The sequence below is a fragment of the Thamnophis elegans genome, chromosome 5 (genome assembly GCF_009769535.1).
Source record: "Thamnophis elegans isolate rThaEle1 chromosome 5, rThaEle1.pri, whole genome shotgun sequence".
Taxonomy (NCBI): Eukaryota; Metazoa; Chordata; class Lepidosauria; order Squamata; family Colubridae; genus Thamnophis; species Thamnophis elegans.
The window spans coordinates 20,479,649-20,497,370 of record NC_045545.1 but is presented as its reverse complement, the minus strand read 5'-3'; the positions used below and the strand labels follow the sequence as shown (position 1 = coordinate 20,497,370).

Genomic DNA, 17,722 nt, shown 5'->3' with positions numbered 1-17,722 from the left:
TAATATTCTGATAGTGAATATTAAGATGGCATAATTTTAACATTTAATTCTGGCAAACACCAGACTAGAACCAATTACTGAGAAAATCTCCTGTTTCAAATTAGGCTTTTCATTGATGGCACTGGATGCAAATGCAAACACACATATATAGTTTCCAACAAAATAAAATTAGATCTATAGCATGTATTCACCTAGCTAACAAAAAAGAACAAACATATTTCATATCTACTACTTTCATGTTAAATGTAGCTTCACAACAGAACATGAAACTAGAATAGCTGCATTCATGATTCAGATTCAATTTTATTGTTTAATGGAAAATATAAAGAAAATGGTAAATATTGTTGATACAAATGATGAAATATTCTAGGGCTAGCATTTTATGAATATATTTTGCTAATACGTGCTTTCAAGAACACTAACACCAGAATAGGGTTTATAGTATCAGAAAATCTGGGGTCATTTTTTTTCTTGCTAGAAGCACTTTAAAGGGCAGATATATTTTGCCACAAAAATCTTGTTTTAACATCTGATATGAGAAACAGAAAACAGCAGATCACAATGGAATTTCACTATGGCAAAGTATTAATACAATCTAACCCTGAGCAACTATAGATAGGCCTCTTCTAGAGCCTGCTTTGATGTGCTCCTATCATCAGGTCTATTCTACTGAGTTCATGGGACTCCTTATTTGCAGAAACTTTACTCTTGTGGATCCAGGGAAGCAAACTCTTGCTCGTGTTCTCATACAGTGTCCTTTTTACAATGTTCAAAGACATGCACTGATCCTCTCAATCATTTCCAAATATGAGAGCCATACTGATAAATTTTAGATTAATTATGTTTTAAGGGATGCTAACAAATTGTTGTTGTTAAACCGTATCTTATTTTTACTATGAAGACTAGTCAAAGACTATAATAAATGTATTTGATATTTTTTGACAATAATGGAACAGTAAAAATGTAAAAATTTGATAAGTCATTTTTGACTTTTTTCTTAATTGTTCCCATGTCAGCTGCTGGAAACATTCTCAGACATGAGGCAATGGATTCATTTAGTGGCTTTTAGTCTCAAGTACTGATGTTTTCAGTTAAAATTGCTTTGGCAGTTTTGGAAATGTGCCGAGTTTAAGTCTATCAAATAAAGTTTATTAAACTTAACTTTTCCCATATAAATGATAATGCTACCAAGACTACTGCTAGTTGTTGGGTTTTTGCTGCAGAAATCAAACTACAAAAATTAGATTGCAGAATACAGGTTTTCCTCTGTAAATGAAAAGATGCCATAAAAGCTTTCTGCACACTCGTCACAAAAGGAGCAAAAATATAAAAGGTACTTAAAAATACAAAACTTATCTATAGTAATAGTTTTGTTTTTTTCAAAATAAAATTGTGTATGAATCAGCAAAGTTTCTGAGAAGTAAAATTTAAAAATCAAAAGTAAATAAAACATACCCATTTTTTTATAGTATTCTTCCCAAGCCTTGGTATAATCTACCTGCCCTGCTGGTGCTGGATTTGGTTGATCTCCTGATTGAACAAAAAACAGTGTGAGTAAAATAAAAAAGTAAAAAGATTCAGTTCCAATCACTTACATTTTATTCCAATTAAGAGTAAAAATCATACATAAAAAGTTAACATTTTTGTTTTCAAATACTTTGCAAGTCTCAGTTCAGAAATGCCTTATTTGCACCTATCATGCACAGAACTTAGCTGCAGGTGCCCCATCTTTTAACCATCAAGACATGTACATTTCTTTATCTGGTTAGATCAGACTTCCTCAATGATTCAGCTGTTTCAGTTATATTTAATTGGAACCAGTCATTATGCACACATCAATCTGTCTCCATGACTAGTCGGTGCCCCTTAGGGGTCCATACACAAAAAATCCTTGTAATGGCACATTTGCTGTTGTATGTGTTCACATTGTACCATCATTACACCAAATAGAATACTGGGAAGAATATACAATTCAAGTTAAGAATACTATTTTTTTTAGATTCATATGTAGTAATTTGACTGGAAACATAATATAAACCTGTGATGGCGAACCTGTGTCACGCGTGCCACAGGTGACAGGCAGAGCCATTTCTTAGGGCTGGCGAGGCATTGCCTTGACAGCTCCAGCACGCATGCGCGGGCTGGCCAGCTGATCTTGGCCTTTATTTTTGCTCTTCGGAGGCTTCCATGAAGCTCCGGAGGGCGAAAAATAACCCAACGCACAAACCAGAAGTTCAGGAACAGAACACATTGCACATTGGGGCGTTTTTTCTCCCTCCGGAGGCTTCAGAGATAGTTACACTCCATAGAACCGAGTTATTAGTAACAGCATTATTGGCCTGAGCCTCTGTAGGGCTTAATGGAAGAGAAAGAACATTTTATCAATGGGGAGGTTTTGGAAATGAGGCTGAAGATGAGCAGAGCAGCTGGAGGTTTAGTTTACATCTGCGAGGTAAGTCAGATGTAACTGCTTGGTGCAGGAGCTTTCCATAGGACGCGAACCACCTGAGTGGAAGGTCCCCCCCTAACTTGGAGGAGGAAAGCTGACTTTTCCGCTGATTGCTATGCGGAGTGTGGCGAGCAGTGACGTTGGGAGGAAGAGAAATGAAGTGGAGCTCTGCAGTGTTTGGGGGGCTGTCGAGCTTTGCAGCATGGAGTGGAAGGGGGGGGGAGTTGCAGAATGGATTGGCAGGGCCGGGAGGAAGGAGAAGAGGCGAGGAGGTGGAATTTGCAGGTGGCATGGGATAGTACGCGCAAAAGCTCCTTTAGGAATTTGGCTCAGACAGCTAGAGCCAATCCTGCTGCCTGGAAAGCAAGTTCTTTGGAACAAGAATCATATAGTTCTCAGCACAGCCATTTAGACTTGGAATGGAGTTGCTGCAGCAACTTGATTGTCTCATCCTCAGCTTGGACTTACTCCACATTATCCCAGAAGAGCTTCATGCTGGTGCCGGACGACCCGCTGCTTGCCATCGTTAATATTCTCCTGCCGTCAGGGAGGTGAGATCTGCAGGGGCAGCGTCCTGACACCCCAACTTTCCCAGTTTTCCAAAATCCCTCTGCTCCTTTCCATTCAAATAAGTACATGTGGCAGCTTTCGCCCCATTTACACCCGCTTCCTGACACAGGGGTGGGCAGGCGGAGAGGGGGCAATTGCTGAGCAGAATCGCTGGGAGGAAGGGAGCATAGGAAAGAGGCAGCCGGGCAGAGCTGCACGCAGAGGGTGGGAAGCCCCTGAAGGAGGATGGGTGAGAGGAGGAAGGAGAACTGTGGACAGTCAAGGGCACCTTATTTTGCACAGCCAGCTGGTCAACTCCCTCGGTGCCGCCAGCTTCTTTAGTGTGCGGTGGCTGATGGCTGTGTGTGTGTTGTGTGTGTGTGAGAGTCTTGCCAAAGAAACTGCTGATGCTGCTACCTGTATTACTACTACTGCTACTACTGAGGCTGTCGGACTGCCTGCAGTTCTCCTTCCTCCTTCATAAAAGTTGGGGCGTAAGGATGCTGCCCTACATTGAGGAGCTTAACTTGATCTCACCTCCCTGATGGCGGGAGAATATTAACACTGGCAAGCAGCGCTTCCCCCCCAAAACATGAAGCTCTTCCGGGATAATGAGTAAGTCCGAGCTGAAGATGAGACAGTCAAGTTGCCGCAGCAACCCCATGCCAAGTCTAAATGGCTGTGCTGAGAACCATATGATTCTTGTTCCAAAGAACTTGCTTTCCAGGCAACTTGCTTTCTAGCTATCTGAGCCAAATTCCGTATTTCTTGCTTGCATTTGCTTTTGATTTGTCTCCAAATACATACATCCATCGCCCCATCTCCTTTCTCTCTTCCTCTCTCTTGCTTTCTCTCTTCCCTGAAGCCTCTGGAGGGCGAAAAATGGCACTACAGGCAACCCGGAAGTCCCGAAGTTCTGGGTTGCCCGTAGGGCTGTTTTTTGCCCTTCCCTTTAGAGAAGTCTCCTAAAGCCTCTGGAGGGGCTGTTTTTGCCCTCCCAAGGCTCCTAGTAAGCCTCTGGAGCCTGGGAAAGGCGAAAAACATGTCCACCGCACCCGAAATATGGGAGGGTGAGGGTTGCGCACATGTGTGTGTGAGTCCCACGCATAGCCTTATGGGTGTGGCACGTCAGCGCACAACCAAAGTTGGGCTGGGATTTGGGTAACTCCTAATCTTTCCAGTAATCTCCATATTTCTTTCTTACTAGTTTTCTTATATTCCAAACAATTATGTTGATGAGCCAATTAAATACAACTATCATCCTTCTCATAAAATGTGTCTAAAATTCAAGATTTGTTTTCTAAAGTTATTTCTCAGGAAGAAATTCTCATCAATCTAATGCTGTCCCAAACATCTTTAGATTTGTCTTACTGAGTTTAATACTGAATCCAGCTTACAACATACAAAGCTTCAAATATGTAATTGATGAAATCATAATAAAACAACTCTTTCAAAATATTCTAAGGTTTGAATAAGATACTTCAATTGTTTAAAAAAAGTTGATATTTGTTATATTGATACAAGCATGGTACCTTGTCCGTTAGTCTGAGTGGCAGGTGGTGCGCTAGGTGGAGCTGCAGGGGGTGGCTGTGCTTGCTGTTGATAGTAGTGGGCGTAATAGGCTGCCCATGCTGCTGAATTAGGATCTGCTGGCTTACCTGAAAATTACGCATGACATTTAGTTCAATTCTTATGAAAGATAGATCTATAAATTAAACTCTCCAAAAGTAAAATAGTTAAGTCAGTTCACATAGAACAGATTAACTGTCCACGATAGCACGTAAATGAAACAATACCCTTCCAGTTTTTCTATCTTTCTGTCCATCATCCCGTCCAAATTTAGAATTGGTTCTAAATTTAACTCCATATTTAATTCAGAGTGAATTTTGGCTATCTGAAATATTCAACGTACAGGTAATTGGTTCATTACTGTTGATATAATGACAGTCCAGATACCATGGTATTGGAAAGGATGCTTTATGGCCCATAAAGAACCTCTGGCAGTTGCAAAATGTTGCACCACCACTCCTATGGTCACATTATCGTGAACTGGATGCTTGGCAACTGTTCAGAGTTTAGACCAGCTGTAAAGTGCCCTGTGATCCTGCATTTGCCATTTGCAATTTTCTCTGCCGGATTTTAACTCTTAACAATTTTAACAAGATTGCTTAACAACCACAACTAGGACTGCTGAGATTGCAGTAGTTGAGAGAGGCAGTCAAATGGATGCCTTGCTTAATGCCACTTTGCCCAACAACTGAGATTCCAGTTGTGGTTGTTAATCAAGGATTTTGTGTAAACATAACTTACTGGGTTTTCACAACTATCTGTGCTAAATGTGTCTTAACATTTTTGAACAATCCTATTCAAAAGTAAATTTCACATTTGTTTTAATTTGCTATTAGACTGCCAAAATGAAATGAATATGGTTTAATGAATTATCTAGTTTCATCACATTTTCTTTACTAAAAGATGTGATTAATGTGCATATCATTGCAAACTAGGACCATTTATACATTTGCTTTTACTTACCAGGGTCTGGGGGATTTGGTGGTTGCCAATGTGGATATGCATTACCCCATCCTTGTGGAGCATATGGTGCTGGAGGTCCACTAAAATGAAAATATAATATAATTAGCTCAAGTAGTAAATTATAAATAGTAACTATTTATAATAGCTATTTTTACTATTGGTGATTTGGGAGTCCGCTGCAAAAGCTAGATTGCAATCTACTAAGAATATTCTGATTATCTCCATAAAGAAGAGAACTGGCCTAGAAAGCCTACAAGAATCCCGTCATATGTATGCTTCAGAATTAATGATTTACAGCACACTAAGTATGAATTAAACAGTTTATAATATATATTTTATTCAGAATAATGTTCAGGTAAATGCTACCCTAAAGTGAATGTTTCTAAGAGTTTGGTTATAGAACAAGCACATTTAAAAACTGTATAGAATCTATAGCTGAAATCTAGATCCCAATTCAACAAGATCTTGCTCTGCAAACATATCTACCAGTGTACAATACTTACTGAGGTGCAGGACCAGGAGGGCCAGGAGTATAAGGAGCTGGATTGTAAGGTCCCATTGGAGCCCCAGGAGGTGGCCCAGGGGGTCCATGTGGCCCAGGAACAACACCATGAGGTCCATGAGGCACAGGGGGCCCCAAAGGATTTACTGGACCCTGTTGATAAGTTATAATAGGTTATTCTACATCAATAGCAAGTATAAGATTACACTGTACAGATAGTCGCAAGTTTAAGAACACTGGACCTAAGTGCAAAACCTGCATAGATACAAACAGGCTATTACTAAAACTGGTGGAATAGTTCTCTTTCCTCAAGCTGATAAATTAACGAAGATATGAATTTTTAATATTCAGCCTGTTTTCAACAGTTCCTAAAAACACTGCATGGCTTGATAAGAAAAACTTTGCTTGTGGAAAGTCGACAGGAAAGATCACAAATTAGTCATGTGTATATAGAATGCTGCAACCATTATAAGTGCAAGCCAGAATTTCAAGGATGGGTCCAAACTATCATTCATTCAGTGCCATCATAACTTTAATAGCTGAACGAATGGTCATAACCTGACTATCTCTAACATAACTATTATCTCCTTAGCTTGCAACTCATCACATCAGAACAATTGAGGGCAGAGAAGTAAGAGATCAAAGGGAAGTTTACTCAAATTACAGATAGTCCTTGGTTAATGATCGCTGGTTCAATGACTGTACTGAATGAGTCAACAGTAGTTATAACCAGTCCTTCAACCTCCCAGACTCTTGCATATATTCCAACGCAGCCGTTGCCACCTTAAGCTCTGCCATTCTTGCCACCCAACTACCCATGCACTCCGTTGCTCCCTTTCCACCTGGCAGTAGCCACACTGCATGTTTGCAACCTGCCTGGAACTTGCAACTTCTTGACAACTTCCCCCGATTTTGGTTGTTGGAAGCCAGCAGGAACTTGTGGATATGCTTGCTTAATGTCCCACAGTCCTTGCTTAACAATAAAAGGGAATGCTGGGCTTACCATTGCTAAGCTTGTGGACACATTATGTCACACTTTGATTGTCTCACCTATTGATATAAATTTCCAATCCCAGTTACCTTTGTAACTTGAGGACAATTTATACAGACATTTCACAAAATGCAGACATGTTCCATTAATTAATTTTCTGTATTTTGTATCACTTAATTATACACTTTTTAATGCCTGTTAAATTCTCATCATTCAGTAGACTGTGCAGAATAAGCAATCCCGCATTTAAATTTCTCATTAGTCTTTAATAGGCAACAAATTTGACAATTGTAATTTTAAATGGGACTGTTCAAAGTTAGCAATATCATAAGGATTCTGAACAAAGAGAAAATTTAAAAAACTAATCCTATTCTGTCTGTACTTAACCCAGTTGTTTCTACAACAAAAACATTAACAAAAAACTATTTCCAGAACTCACTCCAATCTTTTCTTCTATAAGCTGCCGAGCATAATCAATCTGTTGTGGTGTCCCTCGAATAGTAAATAATTTCATGTTGGGATCTGCATTTGGTGGAGGATTCCTCTGAAGTTCTATTCTTGCACCAGATTGCTGACTAATGCTCTTGATAGTTTCACCACCTGAATTTACAAAGAAATTGTATTATATTGTAATCTATATGTTAATAACCTTAATTAGAAAAAATAACAACAAAAATCACATTTGCTTGCCCCTGAAATGAGAACAGAACTATTTTGGCGATATTATATTACTACTGATACAGCATGTATAGTTTTAAACATTATTCTACTTTTAACCCATTTTTTGTTCGTAGTTGTGTTTAATTTTATTTCTTGGAGATCCAAGAACCATGTAATTTTGTGTCGTCATCTATACGGTACTCTTCAACTGTGCAAGCAGTTCCACAGTTCCAATTCACAGTCGAGATTCTGGAAAACCCTGAATAGCTTTAATTGCTTCAAGAAATCAAAGGAGGTCAGAGATACATTTGCAACATATGTATCTGAAAATAGAACAATATGTTGTTGAGTTTGGGAGGTTTTAATGCTAAACCCAAAGTTCCACTTTCATCGTCTGTATGAGGCATTCAATAAACTAGTGAGTATACAAAGTAGAAGGAATGAGAGAAAAATACATGGAATGTATTTTCAAATATTACTTCAAATGAAATAATCACCTGAGGTTTTTATTTGTGAATGAATTAACCAAAGATTAGACTAAACCAATTTTGTCATATACAAGATGTACAATGACAACAAAGGCTATTATTATTAGCTGATTCACTCATTTTGTTGACATCTGGACAGCCAATGTGATTCATGTATTACACAAAGAACAACTCTAAATGGGACACTTTTATAAAATTGAAAAGAATTAGAATGTTCAAGTATACCACATTTTTCAGAGTATAAGACGCACCAAGATTTTGAAGAGGCAATTTTTTTAAAAAAAGTTTTTGCACTCTGCAGATCTCACAAAAACACCCCCCCCCCAAAGGTCATGAATAGCCTTTAGGAGACTTGTAGAGTGTTCCTGGGGTTGCCCCCCCCAAACCGAGCAAAAAAGAGGCCGATTTTTTGTCAAAAAAAGGGCATGCATAGCATTTAGAAGGCTCTTGGGCACTGGGGCAAAATTGAGCAAAAAACAGCCCCCTTTTTGCTCATTTCTGCCCCCCCCCCAGCCCGCAGGAGCAGTCTATAAGCTTCCTAAAAGCTATGTATGGCTATTTTGGTGAAGGGGGCAGGGTTTCGGGAGGCAAAAAATGCTGTATTCAGTGTATAAGACGCACTCAGATTTTCACACTTTTTTGAGGGAAAAAGGTGCATCTTATACTCCAAAAAATACGATGATTTGGGAAATAACACAGATTTCAGGAACAGTAATGGATAGTGAGAAAGCAGTTTAAACTGCTTTCTAAGAAATGTTTAAGAAAATAAATTAGCTGCAATCAATATTCAAATCAAATCACTGAAAAAAAGCCAAGAATGTTAACTGTGAAGTCTAGTTTCAATTCCTCACTGGATATTTAAGACTTTACATATGGTCCAATCTTTTTCCTAGGATGGAGGTACCATAAATTCTATTGTTGTTTTGATAGGATAGAAGCATGCTTATTTATAATGAGGAGTCCATTTCCAGAAGTAATCATTTTCAGAGTAAGGCGGCTAAGGACAGTAGCACTCCAACTGGCTAAAATTCATTTGTGATATCTTAGTTGCTACTGTTTTCTGTACAAAAGTTCTGCAACCAGATTTTATTATCAGGTAGATACTTCAACAAGGACCAGGAAGTGAGTTATTCAACGATAAATGCCATATCCTGCCCTCAAACAGGAAAATAGCTTATTTATTGTTCTAGCTCATGAAAAGTAAGTCAAGCTTTTTACCTTTTCCAATGATTAATCCAGTTTTTCCAGTGGGAACAATAAAGTTAAATTCTTGCAGTCCACCAGGTGGTCCCATATTCCAATTTCCCTGACCTCTTCCTCTACCACGACCACCAGGCCCTGGACCTCCAGGATTGCCAGCCTAAATTGTAAAAAGAATTGTAATTAGCAATACTGAAAAAGTATTGTTTTTTTCAGAAGCATTATTTCTATTTTGCTTTAAAACAAGAGAAGGACAGATAAGACTTGTAAAAGCCAATAGTATGTCATTTTTCTTCACAGAACTACCAATCAAAACAACCAAACTATTTCATTTAAACAAAGAAAACACTTTTCTGAACAAAACAATAACAATCTTGATTTTTCTTCTTCCTACTACTCTAGCTTACTTAGTAATATAGGTTCCATGCCCTCACTTGACTATATATCTCACCTAGTAATTCTGGGGTGCTCATTAACTCTTGGTTTAACCTATTGTGGGAAGGCTTATGCTATGAAAATCAAATACAATTCACCAGGCTGCATTCTCAGAGTAATGTAGGATATAAATGAAATGAATCATTCTAAGCCATTATCGCTTGTAAGATTTCTACTTTCCCTCCTAAGAGCAAAGGACATGGGGACATTAAGTGAAAACACCAATGAATTGGCAGTTTCACATGATTTCAGTAATAAAATAATTTGGGGTATATGCAAAAACATTTGGGAATGTCACAAATAACGGTAGTACCCGCAGGTATAGCACACCGACTGCTAATTAAGGATCATGGCACAGCACACAACTTTAGTATCGCTTTCAACTGAAAATTATGTCTATCAATTTCCAAGTAGATGGAGAATCTCCATGTCTATGGAGATTCTCAGTCATCCAGGTCATGGTTATCCCAAAGATGCTTTTTTTCAAGAGGCAACTGGACTTTCAAAGGATCTTTTGCTTCTCATCCAAGAACTGAAGAAGCTTCTTGGATGAAAAGTGAAGTGTCTTCAAGGGGAAAAAAAGTCTAGTTGCCCCTTGAAAAAACATGTTTGGAATAGCCAAGTATCTTTCTTCTTTAAGACATTGGCTTTGTTTAAAAAATCTTACGTAGTTTATAATCAATGCTTTTAAAGCATTACTGCTGAATAAAACTCACCACTAGAGGCACAGAACCAGTGAAATACAAATTTATAAACTTCAGGCATCTCAGTTAGTTTTAACAGAAAAATGTTCATGCACATGTCTTCCTAATAAAAGTTATGAAAAAGGAAACATCAGTATTTTATAAGAGTAATTAAAAACTTGACCAAACTATTAACCAACCTGAACACTTCGAAGAAGATCTGTAATAATTTCAGCTGCATGCTGACATCTGTCTGGTGGTCCTGTGATCTGTGCTATTCTATCAGGTGTTGTTCCATCATCTACAAGAGCAATAAGTATTTTTACAAGTATTTAAGTATTATAGATAAAAACATGCAATCTATGTGCTTTCCCATGGAAACTCTACCTGGTTTAAACTGAATCCTTACACCAGCATCATTCTGTATCTTTTTTATCATTTCGCCATTTCTTCCAATTACAATACCAACTGCAAACCGTGGTATTGGTACCTTAAGAAACACAATACATTTTAACAAATGTTCAATAAGAATTTTAAAGCAAATCAATATAATATGTAACTTTAGGAAAAACAGCATTATAACAGTAATCAATTGAGTAAGAATACTTGAAGGAGAAATTAGTCTGCAGTATTTTTAAGCATTTCAAAGTCAATTTTATGATCAGTATTTAACAGGGAGTAAAAGCATCATAATCAAGATGGTTTAAATTAGTGAAAAGAATCAGAAATTTGTTTGTTCATAGATAAGAATGAAAACAGGCCTAAAGTACATATTTGCCTAAAATATTCATCACATACTCACATCTAATCCTTCATTGCCTCCTATTCTTGATCCATATTCATTTCGTACCTCTCTGAAGCCACCTTGATCACGAATTAGATCTAAAACCATTTCCTTTGCTTGCTGAAAGAAAAACAAGTACACATAAGATGCAATGATTTTACAACCATTTCTTTTGTGAGAAATACAATTTAACGTTTAAAATCTGTTCTTACTTGGACTTTGTAAGGATCTCCTGTGATCCTAAGAGGCTTATCTGCTCCAGTGTTCTGTGGTCCATCTTGAATCATTACCATTTTAACACCTGCACGCTCCTATTTAATAAAATTAATGCATTCAGACCATAAAAATATTAAATATTCACACATAATTTTAGAAAATAAAATGTCAGCTTACTTGAAGCTGCTTTATAGTTTCTCCACCCTTTCCAATAACTAATCCTGCTTTGCTAGCTGGAATCATGATTTCCTGGACAGCATTTCCTGGGCCATCACCATGATGGAATCCTGGAGTGGGTCTTCCTTTTTCAACTATCTGGTCGAGCAATCTCTTTGCAGATCTTGCAAAAAAAAAAAAAAAGCATTTGCAATTAAAAAATGTATGAAAAATAACATATTCAGCAATTGACAGAATATTTAGGGTGGTTGCTAACTAAAAATCATGAAATAATTTATTTTATAAACTTTGAAATGTGTCATTTGCAGCAATATTAAATGGGAACAGTAGAGAAACAGCCACACTAAACCAATAGTATACTTCACCTGCTGTGTGCGACTTGAGAAAACAATTATAATTGAATTCTAGCCAAAACTTTGTTACTTGGCTGATCATGAATGTACAAGTATTGCTAAAAGACTATTCAATAAATTATTGTGAATGCATACTTCGAAAGTAAACATGTTGTGTACCTATTGCACTTTTTCTTAAAATAATAGCATTATAGAGAGGGTCATCTTGTGATTGTGCCTGATTTCATAACAATTTTTGCACTGATTGTTAAGCAAACTCACTGTTCGCTATGGGATTTTTTCCCCAGGAAATGGAAGTATATGCTGGAAAAAACGTTGTAAATTGCTATCATTTGACTGTGGATGGTACACATGTGGCCTTGTTGCTGGGTGCCCAAAATGTTGGCCATGTCAGAACTGCAAACATTTGCATTCCAAATCTGATCTGTTATAATTTCAAATGGTTGCTAAGAAACTGATTCTAAGTTGAGGACTACCTGTTAATTAGCCTCATTAGAGCTACTGAATGTTCCAAACATCCTGGAAAAGTAGTATTTTTCAGTGAGTAGGTAAAAGCACTTAACTGAAAAATCAGAAAACTTTGCACTGCAGATTGTTCATATTTCAGAGTCAGAGCTAGATATATTTCATGTGAAGAAGCATACAGCCTGAGACACTTTTATTAGGCAAATATAGAACTTATATTGGAAAGAAAATATATTTGGAAAGAAAATTCTTAACAAAAATTATTTCAACATGGTCTGAAAGCATTTGTGAAGAAACTTACTGTACTGATTCAGGTGTTCCAGTCAACATACAAGATCTTTCAGGAAGCCCACCACTATCTACAAATGTAAATAGCATAGAATGAATGCTTGTAAGCAGATATTAGTAATTTGCTTTTAAGATTTTTAGCAACAACTAATTCATGATTGTTTCAATTTCACTGACATGAACTGACAATTATTAAAACTAATTTATGTGCATGCAACAACAAATTAAGTTCCAACTGTAACCTAATAAATTAAAGAAAATAAAATAATTACCAGGTGCAATCTGTATTTTACATCCAGATTCTTGCTGTATGCGAGATATCTGTTCTCCCCCTCTGCCAATTACTTGAGAAATGGACAAACAAATCAGTTAATGCATGAACATCATGCACTCCAACCGTTTTAAATATAATGTAGTACATAAATATATATATATATATATATATACACTCACTGAATCCAACCATTCCATCTGGAACTTTGTATTCTTCTGTCATTACAGACCTGGAGAAAGAAACACACCACAAGTTAATATTTGTACCTAGTTAGAACTATTTTTTTCCCTCCAAATAAAGAAGTAAAGAAATATAGATATAGCTAGATATAGATGCTAATTTTACTTCTATTCGGTTAGTCCTTTGGTTTCAGTATTTGTTTAAATCACTGCCTAAAAAATAATATATCCAATTAATATTTTAACCCAGGCAGTCAAATATTAGCCAATTAGTTAAAATGTCAAAATTCCAATAATGTTGAAGCCACTTATAATGTATGATTTTGGTAACTTATTGCAATTTATTTCTATTTCAATGATACATAATATTATTTTATTTTTTGAAAAGGTAAGTCACACGTAAAGCAAAAAAATATAATAAGAACATAAATGGGAACTAAAATGTTAGGAAATTTCACCAAAACTAAGTTTTCTTTTTCAAATGAACACACTTAATTCTAAGATATATGGCAATGTTTTATACTAATAGGTGAAAGAAAGTACAATTACAACTAAAAGATTTCAGGAGACATTGTGGAATCTAATGCAGCCCATCCTTTTTCATTTTTTTGTATATACAACATACATATTTAACAAATGTTGCAACAAAGAGAAAATACTTTGTCTGCATTATGCTGAATAGGCATCTTATTTTCAAAAAAGAGTGAGAAACAACCTGACTTGTGCCATATGAACTCAAACTAATGGGGAAAACTATATCTATGTTGCTGAATGTAATGGAAATGAGCATTAAAAGAAATGCAATTAACTTTCACTGAAGTAACACAGTAAACAACAAACATTTTCAGCTACATAGCTGTTTAACATGTGACTTAAAAACCTAATTTTTATCCCTACTCAACTAATTACCTCATGTGCTTCAATGTCACCTATGGTGAACATTACCAGGCAAACAGTAAATAAAAATTCCCCAATCAGTTGAAGTTATAATTATTTCAATTACTGATTGAAATAACTATATGAACATTACTTTCAATCAACAGATTTTTGCTCTCAAGGGACAATATAATTTCCAAAGCACATTTCATGATACTGATAACATAACAATTTGTAAATCAAACCAATGAAAGTTGTTACCTTGTATAAGGATCAAATTAAAGAGAATAAAAATCTTACCTCTGTTGCTGATGCATGGGTGGTAACTGATTTCCAAAAGCTAAAATAAAATATTACATACTTTGATAATTTTACCTACAATAATGGCATTTAATGCACAACTGCAAAAACATGCAGGACTAGTTTCATTTCAATATATTTGCATTTGACTAACATTACATATTTCACCAAAACATTAACCCAGAAATATATCACAAATGCGGTAGCTCAAAATTGGTACTAATAAAAAAAAGCACACATGGTCAATTCCACATGATGTTTAGTTTAGCTTTCTTTCTCTCTAGTATACTTCTAGATCAACTGACAAGCTATGATTTGCAAGTCCTGGCAAGCAAAAATAATTTACTATTTGGCAAGTAAAGAAAAATGGAAGCTTATGTAAATTGGAAATAAAAATGTGAAAGGGAAGGGAAAAAACCACATAATACCAAGGCAAAGTCTCCTTTAAATCAAGTTTGATAGCCAGCACCTAGAAGTTGTTGTTAACTATTTTCTTTCAGGAAGTGTTCATAGTCTACAATTTTATAGCATCTACAGGGCTACCATTCAATTATTGAAGGCCTGATCCTGTTTAATTCTAAGGCCAAACAGATGTGTTAGATGCTGGGGTGGGCTAGGGCTTTTCACTTAAAAAGTTTCCCCCCATATTCTTTCTTTGTACTTCACATGTTTTCTTGCATCACACAATACTTCTACTGAAGTAATGAGCTTCCACTGCCCTAAACACTCAGGGTATAACTGAACAGGAAGCAGGACTTGTCATACATATGGTTTTCAAGCAGAAATGGCTGCTGCATTTAAATATTCATATACTATGCAAATTAAAATGCAAATTCATAACATAAAAACTGGTAGCTATATTCAACACTACAATGTAATCATTCAAACTGTAAACTATCAACAATTAATACAATGGAAAAAGTTCTTATTTTTTTGAGAAAATATTGTTGGTTAGCATTCAAGGTTGATTGAAACTATTCTGCTTCATTTTAACTTTTTATATTTTTAAATGAAACCAAGTTTTATAGAGAAAAAGCTAAATGATGCTTCATATATGAAGGGCTATCAATAAAGATGTTATTCAATGAAACCTAGTAACTCTGTACTTCAATATGATTCGATATAATTATAACTGCTGAACAGATTTAACAAAAACAGCCACTGTCTTAAATTTTGTTCCAGCTGCAATACTAAATCTAACTACCTAAATTACATTAAGTTAGGTAGTAAGTCAGTAGATCTTACTTCTAGATAGAAGGGATAAAAAAAATTAAAGTCCAAGTTCTAAGTTTTCATTTCTACCTTCATCAAACTGAGAAAACTGAATATATAAATGAGTTAAAATAATTTTGAAATAAAATCAAAAGAATTCTAAGTATTGATTTACTGATTGAACAGTATGATTCAACATGATAAAAGGAACTTTTGGCAGTATCATACACATTTCTACTGAGGTAGCGCAGATTACTACCAAAATATGGCTTGGAAGCAATACATAAATAATAAAAAGGAAATGAACACCACATAAACACTTCTAAGAACTTACAGGAAAGAAAGAGCTTATATTGCTAAACTTTACAATCTCACTATGTAAAAAAACCAAAATAATAATTATTTTGTTTAATAGTCTATCTACAGGATTCCATTATTTCTATTTAACTTGCTTAAAATTAAAGGAAATGTTTCATTACATTTTGTGACTATTTAAAACATTTTTAGCTGTAGAATACCTTGTCTTCTATTTGGAAAGGAAGCTTTTTTTAAAATTCCAAACTTTGATAGGTCATCTCTATACCTAAGCAAGCAACTATAAATAAATAAGTCATATTCCATATCTACATATCTATATTCTATATATTCTATATATGTTTGTTAAGTTTTGGGTTAAAGTGGTATGGAAACTCAATAAGCACCATTATAAATCTTGCTTTATGGCTTTAAACCCATGTGACTTTAGCTGTCTTTTAATTAAAACCCTATTAAAATATAGCTTATTCTGGATTCCTTGGTACATAATCCTCAGGAATAAAGATTGATTCAAAAATCCCTGTACCTGTTCACAAACTGAAATTACTTCAAGTTTATAAACAGCCACTCGAAAAGTTGAATCTATAGTCCTCCACCAAACCCCACAATAAGACCATGCAAGCTTGGAGAATGGCAAAAGTGAGTGACCCATGCTAAATTTAAAACATTTTATCACAACTGCACATACTTACTCCTGTCAGAATATAACTTTCAAAGTGGAACACTTAAAACAAATATCTAAACTACTGAATTATCCAATATCCCTTTAAATCTATTTTCTCCTGTAGGTGAAATCTTGTGTACCATTATTAGAATATAGATAATCCCCAAGTAAATTAGAAAAGACTCCTGACTAAAAAGATGTCAGCTGAAGGATTAATATTAACCTGTTATTTGGAAAAATGATAAACAACTTTTTATTATTCCGTTTCACTAACACAAAACCAAATTCAATTTTGGTTATTTTTTTTAATCAAACGGCATTAATTACTTGTTATTCAGTAAGGTTATTTTCCTACTTATATATTACTACTTACTAGCAAAAATCAGCAAACTGTCTACAATGCAGGACAACCACTTTATGCAGCTGATAAATTATAGCTTATGAAAGTTTATGCCTTTTAATAAAATTTCTTAGTTGGAAAAAGTGGTATAGGTAGTCCTCGACTTATGACCATTAATTTAATGCCGATTCAAAGTTACAACAGCACTTAAAAAAGGGACATATGATCAGTTCTCACATTTATGACAATTGCACCATATCTTGTCACATGATCAAACTTTGGGTAATTGGCAACCGGCTGGTATTTACAATGGTTAGTGTCCCACGGTCCTGGAATTGTCATTTGCAACCTTCCTAGGGAGCTTCTTAATAAGCAAAGTCAATGGAAGGAACCAGATTTGCATAACAACTATATTATTCACTTAACAACTGTAGTGAATCATTTCACCATTGCAAAAAATGTCATAAAATGGGACATGATTTACTTAATAACTGCCTTGCAGAGCAACATAAATTTTGGGCCCAGTTGTGATAGTAAATGGAGGATTACCTGTACCAGATTCCTGATTTTTTTTATCAACAGAGACTAACAGGAGCTCTGCTCCTAATTCCTGCTGAAACCACCTAGCAGAATCCTGTGCATAGCAAGATAATACAAAATTGCAAATGTTTGCTCTTAGGGATGGAGAGAATCAGAATAGATCAATATACACAACTTAAATAGCAGCATTAATTTGTGTGCAATATATATTAAATAGCATGATAATGTTACAACAAATCATAAATACTTA

At 35.6% G+C, this 17,722-nt stretch overlaps 1 protein-coding gene across 7 annotated transcripts in view; it reads right to left on the bottom strand.

Annotated features, from left to right (window-relative positions):
• The window catches only part of FUBP1 (far upstream element binding protein 1), a 29,362-nt gene that overhangs the window by 5,614 nt on the left and 6,026 nt on the right, over nt 1–17,722 (bottom strand). For all 7 annotated transcript variants that reach the window (XR_004255462.1, XR_004255461.1, XM_032218026.1 and 4 more), the window contains 15 exons: nt 14,402–14,441; nt 13,226–13,275; nt 13,045–13,116; nt 12,786–12,843; nt 11,667–11,829; nt 11,486–11,584; nt 11,292–11,393; nt 10,877–10,979; nt 10,690–10,790; nt 9,390–9,531; nt 7,463–7,623; nt 6,034–6,185; nt 5,531–5,610; nt 4,531–4,656; nt 1,456–1,530 (listed from right to left, as the gene is read on the bottom strand). Coding sequence is in view for 5 of the 7 variants with exons in the window: in XM_032218026.1 (XP_032073917.1) it covers nt 1,456–1,530; nt 4,531–4,656; nt 5,531–5,610; nt 6,034–6,185; nt 7,463–7,623; nt 9,390–9,531; nt 10,690–10,790; nt 10,877–10,979; nt 11,292–11,393; nt 11,486–11,584; nt 11,667–11,829; nt 12,786–12,843; nt 13,045–13,116; nt 13,226–13,275; nt 14,402–14,441 (1,524 nt within the window). In the remaining 2 variants the exon portion in view is untranslated. The remainder of the gene's footprint in view (nt 1–1,455; nt 1,531–4,530; nt 4,657–5,530; nt 5,611–6,033; nt 6,186–7,462; nt 7,624–9,389; nt 9,532–10,689; nt 10,791–10,876; nt 10,980–11,291; nt 11,394–11,485; nt 11,585–11,666; nt 11,830–12,785; nt 12,844–13,044; nt 13,117–13,225; nt 13,276–14,401; nt 14,442–17,722) is intronic.